The following is a 12,606-nucleotide window of genomic DNA, read 5'->3' as shown; positions in this document are numbered from 1 at the left end:
AGCAGACAGTGCTCTTAACCACTGAGCCATCTCTCCAGCCCCTTAAAATTATTATTACTGTTACTATTATTTTATTATTTTGAGACAAGGCCTCTCTACATAGCCCTGCCTATCCTAGAACTATGTAGACCAGGCTGGCCTCAAATGCCTCTGCTTCCAGAGCGCTGGGATTAAAGGGGTGAGACACTATACCCATCCATAGATCTTGAGTTTTGCCATAATGATAGAGCCTACCAAGTTTCCCGCTAATGAAGTAGTGTTAACTTACGTTTATACCAGTGGAAATTGGGCAGGGACCCCCTGCTTATCAGTACTATATATTACAAATTGTGGTGGCTTGGATAGGATGGCCCACACAGCCTCACTCGTTTTGAATGCTTGGTCCCCAGCGAGTGGGGCTGTTTGGGAAGGATTAGGATTCATGACCTTATTGGAAGAAGTGTGTTACTGGGGGTGGGCTTTGAGGTTGCAGAAGCCCATGCCATCCTCAGCCCTCTCTGCCTCTGCCCTTCTGTCTCCTACTTGTGGGTGAGGATGTAAACTCTCAGCTACTGCTCAGGCACCTCGCCTGCCTGCCTGCTGCTGTTCTCCTTACTTTGTAAGTTCTGTCACCCTCGAGAACCCTGATAACACTACTTCTATAACCTGGAGGAGGGACCTTGCAAATCTGCACGACTTTCAGGAACTTCCTGATTTTTATGACCTTCTGTCTTCCCTCTTGGAGAAAACAGCTCCCCACAAGGAGAACAGGAGAACGGTAATACTTTGTTTATACAGAGGGTCCTAGAAGAATGTGATCAAAGCACAGACTGTCAGGAGCTCTGAGCAGTGATGTGTCAGGCCTGGGTGTCTGCTTTAGTGAGGAAAGAGGAACAAGGCCACAGTTCCAGGCTCATGCTGCTGTTGCTTAGGGCTTTTGTCAGCTTTCGCATTTGCTGCTCACCCTTTCCTGGTGCTCCCACATCTTCGGAGAACTGTGGACCAGAAGAAGAACCTGACTCACAGCCGCTGCAGGCCTGCTCTGCAGACCTCTTCTCCCTTGTCTCAGGGATGACATAGCCTGGGAGCATAGCTCATCATGTGTAGGTGTGGCTGCATGAGCTCCCGGGCTCAGATCCCAGCACCACACACAAAGGTTGGGCATGGTCTCGCACACCTGTAACCCCACTTTCAGGGGGCGTGGTAGAGGACAGATGAGGCTTCCTGGAAGAGAGCCCCGCTGAATAAAGGTGAGCTCCAGGTTTAGTGAGAGGCACTGACTAAGGAAGAATGTGGAGAGGGAAAACAAGATGTCCAAAATCCTTCTCTAGTCTCCACACATGGCATACATGGAACATGCACGTGCACTCGAACACACAACACACAACACACACACACACACACACACACACACACACACACACACACACAGGAACGCATGCACGCATGCACACACGAGTGAACAAACAAGAGTCTCCTGAAGATGAAAATTTTGCTTTTATTTCAACTGATTGCAGCAGATAATAACCCCCCCCCCCCCAAATCAGCAGTCAGATCCTGTCACCAACAATGTAATCATTTCGGAGAAGAGACACTGCTCTTTTGCCTCAGCGTAGCATCTACTTCTATCGCAAAGTTTGGCGCTCCAAGCATTGTGTGAGAGACGTTCTCATTCAGCTCCTGCCCTCTATGCCCACTCGTCTTCCTACACTTTAGCCAGGCTTCTAGTCAAGATCAAAGGCAGGAAAATCTAAATTATTCTGAATATTTGGATCTGACAATTTAAGTCACACCCATCTCTAAAACTAAAGAGATAGTTCAGCTCACGCTAATGCTTCTAAAGTGATTTTTGTAATTTTTAAGATCTATTTTTAATTGTGTGTGTGTGGGTGTGTGCCACATGCATGTGTGCACTCATGGAGGCCAGAAGAGGGCACTCCATCCATCAGAGCTAGAGGTACAGGCAGCTGTGAACCTGACGCGGGTGCCGGGAGCTAAACTGCGGCCCTGGGAAGAGCAGCATGTGCTCCTCACTGCTGAGCCACCTCTGCCGCTCCTACAGTAAGTCTGAGAAGAAAGGCTCTGATGGAACAGGGTCCAAAACACTGCTTGTCCCTCAGCGACCCTAGGAATGTTTAGGCGGACTGAGGTTGAGGCCCAGAGGAGAATTTGAATTCTCACAGCTTGAACTCAAGTCCTGGTCAGAACAGTTACACTAACTTCTGGAGAGTAGTCTGTGGTAAAAGAGACAGGAAAACAAAGAGAGTTCCACCAAAGAAAGGAAGGCATAACAAACACAGACAAGATGGAGCCAGGATGGAGAGAAGGAGCCTACAGAGAGTCCCAAGGACAACCTCTCCACTAGAATCAGACCTCAGATGATGGCATTGGTAGAAGAGGCAATTTGTCACCTGACTGGACAGAGGACAGAGCTGGTCATTAGACATGGCCTGAAGCCAGCTTTTGGGAAAGGACATCGGTATTCAAGCTGGTTACTATGGCAGCTACCGGCTGTATGACTTGACACGCAAGATCACTTTTAAAACTTCTACGTCTTCTTCACCAGGATGGGAGGCCGGCCTGGCCCAGGACCAGGTGGCATCCTGAGTCTTCTTTAAGCAACAGAGAACTTGAACCAGGTGGTGTGGTTGTACTCCTCCCCAGGCCGCAGCAACACAGGAGGGAACTGGGGCTGTGGAATGAAATCAGTAGTTTGACCCTGCAACCATCACAGCTGGACACACAGCCATGTAGGGTGTGCCTCTGTGCTCGTCTCTGGAGCGGAGTCTGTGGACTGGCGCCAGTGTGAGGACAGCGTGTTACTCATCTGCGGTGAAATGAATGAAAATCTACCACGGCACAAGCCTACTTTGTCAAAGCGAGGCTTGCTGCAGAAAATCATGCTTGGACTCCAGGGTAAGCCACAGCTTCTTCCCATGGCTGACACTGTGAGGAGCGAGGCTCTAAGCAACAACTACACAGGAAACCAGAGATCAAACAGGAAGAAAGGATTTGGAGGGCCTCTTAAAACAGTGGTTGTGAGCCGGGTGCGGTGGTGCACTCCTGTGATCCTAGCACTTGGAGGCAGAGGCAGGTGGATCTCTGTGAGTTCGAGGCCAGCCTGGTCTACAAAGAGAGTCCAGGACAGCCAAGGCTACACAGAGAAACCCTGTCTTAAAAACAAACAAACAAACAAACAAACAAACAAACAAAAACAAGGTGGTAGAAGGTTCAAGGGGTAAAGGTTGTTAAGGCCAAAGCTGATAATCTGAGTTTTATCACTGGGATCCACATGAAGAAAGAGAACTAACTCCTGCAAACTGTCCTTGGACCTCCATGGAATGTAACTGCACAGTCTTCCTCCCCACCCCCGCACCACGCAAGAAAGTGCATAAAATGAATAAGGATGACAAGGAGTGCAGAGAGAGAAGAGGCAGTTTTACTGGAACAGTAATAGAGACAGGTTGCAGAGAAAGAACGCAGGTGAAGACAGAAGGAAAGAGAAGCCAGACTGAATCAGTCAGCTGGGACAGGAGTTTGAGCCAGAACAACTGAATTGAACCAGCCCTCTGAGATCGGTAAGAACAAGAAAGGGTGAACTTATTCAGTAGTAAGTGTCAGACACTGAAAACATTCTAGGCCTAGATTAGACTGTACAGAGGCTAGACACTTCTGGGACTAGGCCTAGGTTAGCAGACAGAGGCGGTAAGTCACGGAGACAACAATGGAAACAGGTGAATACAAGCTATTTTTACAAAGGAGAAACACTGAAGAGAGCTGTTGATGGTACAAAATTTGCACTTTTAACAACAGTTATTTAGCTGTGGGTTTTCTGTGGTTGTACACATTGAAAAGCAAAGCCTGAACGTTAATTATGCAGCCTGACTTTGGTGTTGTGACCCGCCCTACTCTGTGACAGTGAACCAATGGACGCCGCTCCGACGAGCCAGCTTGTGGCTTTACCTGATTAACTGCATCAGGCCAGTTTTGGGTCTCGAGGCAGAAACCAGAGTGCTTGGGATAGACCGCTCCACTCTTGCCCTTCAGAGTGCCATCCAGGAAGTTGCCTGTATAGAACTGGATGCCAGGTTGGGTGGTGTATACTTCCAGGGTCCTCCCACTTCTGGCATGATGCACCCTGTGGGTAAAGACAAGCCTAGCCTGAGCGGGGCCAGGAAACGGCTTTGGGATGGGACTCAGACCTGGCCAGGCAGAACAGGGCCAAGAAGGATGCAGGGGGTGAGAACAGGACAATAAGATTCTGGAAGCTTCACAGGGGAGCCATGTGTTAGCTTTGAGGACTCAGGAACTTCTCCCATGACCTTGGCTTCTCTGGGCAATGGTACACAGACTGACTGCAGCCAGTTATGGAGTTGTGGGAGCTGGGAGGAGCAGCCATGCTGGAGAGAGGCAATTCTAGGGTCCAGAGATTCTGCTGATGAGAGCTGGAGATGGGAGCCAGGGTCCTGTACTTGCTTATCAATAACTCTGCCCCTGCCACAAAGACATATTCTCCAAGGGTGTGGCCCAGGCTGCACTGGAACTCTCTCCCTCTGGAGTGCTGGGATTAAAGGCCTACATCCCCCATGTCTGGCCACATAGTTCTGAAAAGATTGACTGACTGATTTTGTTCTTTTTTTTCAAGACAGGGTTTCTCCATGTGGCCCTGGATGTCCTGGAACTCATTCTGTAGACCAGGACGGCCTCAAGCTCAGAGATCTGCCTGCCTTCAAGTACTGGCAGTAAAGGCATGCAAACGATCAACTATCGTCCAACTTACTCTTTATTTTTAAGTGTATGCACATGTGTGGTAATGTGCATATGAATACAGGTGCCCTTGAAGGCACGCAAAGGGCATCAGATCTGCTGAACCCTGAGCTACAAGTGGTTGTAAGCAGCTCAACTTTTCTTCGGCAAGAGTGTGGTATGTTCACAGCCAGGTGTGCTGGAGGTGCACACCTTTAACCCCAGCATTCCAGGAGGCAGAGACAGGTGAATGTCTGAGTTCAAAGCCCGGCTTTGTTTGTTTTTAAGCAGGGCCTCTGCAAAAGTTGTGCTCCTACCTGGTTCTGTACTTTTGTTTTAGTTTTTGAGACAGGGTTTCTCCGTGTAGACCTGGCTGTCCTGGAATTCAGAGATCTGCCTGTCTCTGCCTCCCGAGTGCTAGGATTAAAGGTGTGCACCACCACCTACTGGCCTGGGCCTGTACTTCTCATCAAAGGGATTTAAAGAAAGGCCTGGGTCACAGTCTTAGCAGAAGGCAAATCACACAAGAAATCGTTCTAACAAAATAATGTTGGGCTGGTGAGATGGCTCAGCCAGTAAAAGTGCCTCTCCCCTGCCTCCCCTCAACACACACTAATAATAATAAAAAATTCTTAAATGCAAAATATGTTGTCAACCAACAGGCTGGAGAAAAATGTTTGGGAGCCCATCTTGGCGGCTCTCGCCTGTAGTCCCAGTACTCCTAGGGGCAGAGGCAGGTGGATCTCTGTGAGTTCCAGGCCAGCCTGATCTACAAAGCGAGTCCAGGACAGGCAGGGATACACAGTGAAACCTTGTCTCAAAAAACAAACAAACAAAAACAAGAAAAAAGTTTGGGAGGAGAAGACCCAGGATTTGAATCAATGGGGAGAAGGTGGGAAGGGCTTCTTGGGGAGGGGTGGAGAGAAGAGAGACGTGAGCATACATAAGCAGTAGAATGTTATCTTGAGCAGGTAGAACCCCAGAGGCCCCTACTCCTAGAGCTCTAGTGAGGAGGTCTGGAAAGTCCTTTCTGTCTCTGTTAGGGTATGAGTCACTCATCCCCTAGACTCCTCTGATTCTACAATCATGAACTAACTAGCTGCTTGTGCCAAGCATGTTCTCAGGGATTAGAGATTAGGACTTCCAAATACAAAATGTCCCAAGGAACTGGATTTGCACAAGAAGAGAGCATGTGTTCAGTTGTCTATCAAATGGGACATGGGGGCCATGAGAGCTTCAAGAGCCGCATGGCCAGCCTTCAGATCGTTCCTACAGACAGGAATGTACCTAGGGCTCTGGTGTTCAGTGACAGCAGGAGTGACCAGAAGAGGAGAATCAGGGCCTCTGACAGAATGGGGTATTTTGGAATAGGCAGAGAGGGCTAGCCAGAGAGGATGCTGGGTAAGGGGGCAGGGAGGATGAGGTTGGGGAAGAAGAATTCTACAGAATTCACTTAATGCAAGTGGCTTTACAAAGAAAGATATGGGGTGTGGGGTGTGGCGTTTGAGGTGCTATTGAAACTGTCACAGGAAACGCTCCTCAAATAAGAACTGCTGTGTCTTCTCCCCAACAGAGGCAGTAAGGATGGAGTTCCCAACCTTGCACAAAAATTCTTTTCTTTCGACCCCTTCAGACAGAAATTGTGGTCAAAACCAGGAATGTGATAATCCTGCAGGTGTTTTCCAAGCTCCACTGGCTTTCTCAGGTCGAATGCAGTTCCTTCGACTGGAGCAATGACTCCTGGGAAGACATTGGAGAAAGTGAAGGTGGTTATTACCAAGACCAAAGCTTTATCTATAATGTCCTAAAGACCCACTGGTTCTATTCTCTCAGAGCCTACATTTCAATTTGTAGAGGAGATAGGACCCTGGCTCCCAAGAAGGACAATGGGTTGTTGGGTTCCCTGGATCAGAATATGCAACTGATGGCCAAATGCAGTATCTGAAACAATATAAAATGGAGCGAGGCATGCAATGCAGCTCTGCTGGCAGACTGCATCCATGGCATACAAGAAACCATGCAATTTAATCCCGAGAACCACGTAAAACTAGATGTGGTGGTACACTCTGTAATTCGGGCACACAGGCGGTGGAGGAGGCAGGAGGATCGTCAGTTTAAGCGTGCCAGTTGTGCTGTCACACATATATAACCCCAGCACTCAGGAGGCAGAGGCAGATCACGTTAAGTTCAAGGCCAGCCTGGTGTACATAATGAGTTCCAGGGCTATGCAGAGAAACCCTGTTTCAACAATAACAACAACAAATCTTGTCCCTAAAACAAACAAAATCAAATAAAAGTACTCAAACAAACAAAAACAAAAAACAAACCTCTGAGTTGTTGGAGATGGTTCTGAGAATAAAGCTTTTGCCTTGTAAGCATGAGGACTTGAGTTCAAATCTTCAAAAGCCATGTAAAGGCTGGACTCAGCACTCCATGTTGGCTAAATGTCATCATGCCTGGCTTTTTTTCTGTATGTTATAGGAATTGAACTCTAGTCCCTGTCCATGCAAGGGGCCCGGGGGCACTTTACAAAGACTGAGCTATTTCCCCTTCCTTTTGGGAGGGCTGCCCCTGCCTCTCCTTTTCTCGGTTTCCATCCCTTTGAACAGAAGGTAAAGGAAAGGCACCTGCTTCCCAGAAGGTGGCGCTAGAAACGCAAGAGCAAGAGCATGTCTGCGCCATCAGGCCTCTGCACCTCCTTAGTTATGGGAGAATTTGTAATTTTGAATCTCAAAGCCCAAATCCTGGATGGCGGGGATCCCCTCGGTACATTTTATTTAGGCATGTGGACTTTAATAAGTGTAATCAAGTCAGCTTATGGAGAAGCTGACAAGATACACGTGGCCATGTAAAGTTTCTATATTTCATTCTTTTTGCAAAATATTTATCAAGGTTGTTTACTATACAATTGTTCAACTGTAATTTTGGTTTCATAAGTTCTTTATTGTAAATATATATACACACACATAAATATATAATACATGTATATGTATGTTTTGTTTTTTGAGACATAGTCTATTATGTAGCTCTGACTGTCCTGTAGTTCACTATGAAGACCAGGCTGGCCTTGAACTCAGAGATCTTACATTCTCTCTTTTCCCGTACTGGGATGAAAGGTATTCACCACGATTGACTGTAAAGATAATTTTTTTTTTTTTTTTTTTTTTTGTCTGATTGTAGACAGCAGCCACAATGATCGTTCTTGACCTTCGGTTGGATAAATTTCATCTCTTCTTGAGATACTCTAGATTTCTGAGGGAATGCTTTTATTATTTCTGTGGTGTCTGGTGGCCCCTGATAGAGCAGGACCGGGGGGCCGGCAGGGGGTGCTGCTCTCACCGGGGTGCTCTTGTCAAGTAATGATTGTGTGGCCAAACCTTCCCAGACTGGTCACAAAGGTCTATAAAGTTGACTGCTAGTGTGCAGGTGTGGCTCTGTGTGCACGGATGCTCATGCCATGGAGGAAGGGAGAGAACAGCAGTCAGCTCTCTCCTCCCACCTTCACACACACCTCAGGGATTCAAACTCTGGGAGGAGAGTTTGTGACGGCCTTCACTTTCGACTTCTGTTTCTCAAGGAGCCTCGTTTCCACACTGACTTAGTTTCTTTCTCTCTCACCCTTTCTCCCTCCCTCCCTCCCTCCTTTCCTTCCTTTCTTTCTTCCTTTATCTGTTTGTTTGTTTGTTTGTTTGTTTGTTTTTTGAGACAGGGTTTCTAGACAGGTTGCCTTGGCTGTCCTGGACTCCTTTGTAGACCAGGCTGGCCTCAAACTCACAGCAATCCACCTGCTTTTGCCTCCCTGAGTGCTGGGATTAAAGGCAAGACACATTGCTTGGCCTCTTTTTCTGGTTTGTCAAGACAGGGTTTCTCTGTGTAGCCATGGATGTCCTGCAACTCACTCCATAGATGAGGCTGGCCTCGAACTCAGAGATCTGCCTGCCTTTGCCTCCTGAGTGCTGGGATTGATGGTGTGCCCCACCGCAGCCTGGCCTAATGTGTGTGTGTGTGTGTGTGTGTGTGTGTGTGTGTGTGTGATTAATATGTGCTCATGTGTTTCATAGGTAGGTATGAATTTGTCCCCAAGATTTACCATGTCTTTGGGATTTTTCTAATAATGGAATGTCCTTTTCTGTAACTCCCACTACTGATTACCTAAGAATATTTTCTAAAGGCTAAAGAGATGGCTCCGCAGCCAAGAGCAAACTGGCTGCTCTTCTAGAGGGCCCAGGTTCAATTCCTGCACGCATATGGTAGCCCACAAAATGTCTGTTATTGTCAGTCCCAGAGGATTTGATGCCCTCTTCTGGCCTTTGCAGGCACCAGGCTTGCCTACAGTATACAAACACACATGCAGGAAAAATAAATACCTGTACACATAAAATAAGAAAAAAGAATAATCTCTAAGTCACCTGTGGTGATACATACTTGTGATTTCAGCATTACAAGGATGAGGCAAAGCTGGGCAGTGGTGACACATGCCTTTAATCCCAACCTTAGGAGGCAGAGGCAGGCAGATCTCTGTGAGTCTGAGGCCAGCCTGGTCTACAAAAAGAGTTCCAACAGCCAGGGCCACACAGAGAAACCCTCTCTCAAAAAACCAACCAACCTACCAAACAAACAAACAAACTAAATACCAGGATGAGGCAGGGGCATCACCCTGAGTTTAAGGCTACCCTGGGGTACAAAGTAAGACCTATCTCAAAAGAATAACTACAACAAAAGAGTATGATATGGTGGGGCATGCTTACATACCAGCCCCTGGGGACCAGCAGGAATATCTCAAGTTTGAGATCAGCCTGAGTGACAATTGAGATCTGGTGTGAAAACAAAAAGCCGGTCGTAGTGGATCTCTGTGAGTTCCAGGCCAGCCTGGTGTGCTGGCCTACATTCAGAGTTCCAGGCCAGCCAAGCTACATAATGGAGAGAACCTGTCTCAGATATTCACATTTACAAAAAATAAACACAAAAGAAAATAACAACAGAAGTTGGAGAACTCTGTAATATGCCTAAAAGCATTCTTCTTGGAGGACTCTCACGTCCTCCGTCAGACTAGTCCCTTTTCTACTGTGTTGTCATCGGGCATGGAACAGACTTTATCAAACATTCACCATACTGTGGTGAAGTGCCAAAAGGGCAGGAGCAGGGAGTGTCCTGTCCTCTGTGGTGGCTGGCATGAACTAGAGCTTCAGCTTGATGGAAAAGCTACTTGAAACCGACGGTGGAGATCAGGAGCCACTAAGAAGGGAGCAGTGGTCAGTGACCAAGTCAACGCAAAGTCCAGAAGGCCCGTGTGGTTGACTCCTGCAGACACCTCACTTTGCAGAGACGCTGACCTGGTTGCAGAAGGGACGTGCCTGAGGCCTGAGGTGATACATCTCCAGACCTCAACACCTCCCAGTGTCCCTTTCTGACTCACAATGACATGTCTGTGGTGGCTGGTGACAGCACCTTCTACCCTCAGCCCCCAAGTCCTCTTCTCTTGGTTTTTCTAAGATTCTGGAGAATAAACACGTTCTTTTAATGTTTAATCTCCATATACGAGTTTTTGCTTTGTGCGAAGATGAGCAATGAGATGTCAAGCATGCTTTGAGCAAAGCTGAGTGCACAGAAAATGTAAATGAAATGAAAAGTGTGACCACAGAGAGGATGTCACATCATGGTTCTAGTGTGAAAGCCACCAGATTCACCCATTATTGTCCATCTGCCTGTGCGTCCATCTGTCCGTCCGTCCGTCCATCTTGTGTGCTTTCTGAAGAGGATTTGTATCCTCCTGATAAAGCTGGAAGTGTGGTAAGATGTAAGCAGCAAAACCTAAAGCCGGGCAGCTGGTAACCTCTGACAGCTCAAGATACAGCTTAAGGGCACAGGAGTGACTTGACTGATCCTGCTTCCTTGTTCCAGCAAAGCCTGAGGCCACTCAGCAGGAAGAATCCTCCGAATGTTCTCGAATGTTCTCGTGGCTACAGGGTGAGACCCAAGGCTTCAGGGAAGCAGCTGTGGCTCTAACAGCCTGGGGCTTGCTTGCAAACACAGGAGGAGGAGGAGAGGCAAGCCAGCTGAGAGCATGTGCAAAGGGGTGCTTTTCAGTGATGAGCTCCTAAGCTGGGATGGAGTGGGGGGACGTGAGGCCATGAGTGGGTGGGCGAGAGTGGAAGGAAACAGGGTCAAAGGCCCCCAGATTCTTGTGTTACTGAAGAATGCTGGGATCTCAAAGATGCCGTCCCAAAAAGTGGTCGCAGTAGGCTGCAGTGGGATGAACAGTCAAACCTAAGGCAGCCGCAGTGAGCAGGTGGGGTATATGGAGAACAAGGTCATCTGAAGACGCACGATTATGGGGCTAAGAGATCAAGACACCACCAGTATAGTGAAAAGGCCAAGAATTATGACAGCAGTGGTGGTGGAGTGACAGTGATCCGGGAGGGGGAGGAAATGGCGGGAAAAAGGGGGTATGCATGGAGAGTCAACAAGGAGTCCATGAGCATGCTGCTCTAACCCTACAGCTGTGCCAGTTTTTCAAGAAGTGGATCTGATCAGATCAGAACTTTCTGACAATGCTAGAACTCTATCAAGTCAGTCTTCCTCTTCCTATTTGCATCCATGACAGAGCAATAATTACTCTTGGAAAGTGAAAGCTCACAACTCTTTTGCAATCCACCTGCCTTAATTTCTTGTATCTCACTGAGGGTCTCACACTTAGGTTTTGTCAAGGAATTCAGCCTTTTCTTCACGCCTGTGGCAGACTGCACCCTGGTCTACATCCCATCCTTCAAGTGCCCTTTCTGACACGGTACTAACCCTCCCTGGCTGACAGCTGGTATCTTTCTTTCCCCCTTGAACTTACATGCATCTTAACAACTGCCTCTAACAACAGAGGCGCTGGGATGTGATTCCCGAGACGAGGTTATGAATATAGAGCGGCTAGGCTCCAGCCTGGGCCGCTCTCTCAAGACCTGCTCTTGAAGGCCAGCCACTAAGCCCAAGTCGCCAGGAAGTGTGTCCAGCCGGGTGACAGTCTCAGCTGAGCTCCCCACCAAAAGCCACCACCAGCAGGCAAGCAGGGAAGAGGAGCCCTCAGATGTCTGAGTGCCAGCGCTGACCTTTGTGGAGGCCCTAAACCAGTCAATGAATGGCTGTGCTGCAGCAGTGATCTGTCGTGTAGCGGCTGCGGCTGCTCCACGAAGTCACTCCAGGGTGTTTTCGCCTCTCAGCACTGGCCAACATGTCCCTGTGGAGGCTACTCTCTCTCTCTACCCTCCCCTTTGCACATTGCTTCTAGGTGCCTTCAGGAGAGGCTACATGGTGAGCACAGATCTTTGAAGTTACTTTCGGATGAGGGAAAAACCAAAAACAGGGACTGGGACAGTCACTAAACGAGCAGAGTGCTGGAGGATCTGAGTTAATCCTCAGAGCCTATGCAAAAAAAGAATCAAAAAAATTAAAAATCAATTTATAAATTTTAAATGCTGGGCATGGTGACAAGTAATCCCAGCTCCAGGAAGATGCAGACAGACAGCTGCTTGGGGCTCACTGGCCAGCAGGCCAAGCCAGTGAGAGACCGCAAAAGATAAGGTGGATGGTGCCAAGGGGATGGCAGCTGAGGTTATCCCCTGCCTTTCACAGGCACGTGCATATGCACAAATGGGAATTTTTTTATTTCAATTTCTTTTTTCTGTATCATCATGTCAGTGGTTAAACTGACCTCAGAAAGCCTAAAACCACATGGCAGAGACGGACTTACAATATAGACTCTTACAGGGTTGTGAAAGGCTGTGACTGTGGGATTCCAGTGGGCCAGCAAAGGTTTTTCACAGATGTGACAGGAACCTAATCTTTTTTTTTTTTTAAGATTTATTTATTATTTATACAACATTCTGCCTGCAC

At 47.9% G+C, this 12,606-nt stretch overlaps 1 protein-coding gene across 1 annotated transcript in view; it reads right to left on the bottom strand.

The window, feature by feature from the left end:
* Window positions 1-1,457: 1,457 nt before the first annotated feature.
* Galm (galactose mutarotase) overlaps window positions 1,458-12,606 on the bottom strand; it is a 51,512-nt gene continuing 40,363 nt past the window's right edge. Inside the window, exons 5-7 of the mRNA XM_055618676.1 lie at window positions 6,324-6,465; window positions 3,943-4,117; window positions 1,458-2,671 (exon numbers count right to left, since the gene is read on the bottom strand). Of these exons, the coding sequence (XP_055474651.1) occupies window positions 2,594-2,671; window positions 3,943-4,117; window positions 6,324-6,465 (395 nt within the window). The 3' untranslated portion in view covers window positions 1,458-2,593. The remainder of the gene's footprint in view (window positions 2,672-3,942; window positions 4,118-6,323; window positions 6,466-12,606) is intronic.

The sequence above is a fragment of the Psammomys obesus genome, unplaced genomic scaffold (genome assembly GCF_907164565.1).
Source record: "Psammomys obesus unplaced genomic scaffold, mPsaObe1.curated_primary_1811, whole genome shotgun sequence".
Lineage (NCBI taxonomy): Eukaryota > Metazoa > Chordata > Mammalia > Rodentia > Muridae > Psammomys > Psammomys obesus.
This window is presented reverse-complemented; position numbering and strand designations above follow the sequence as displayed.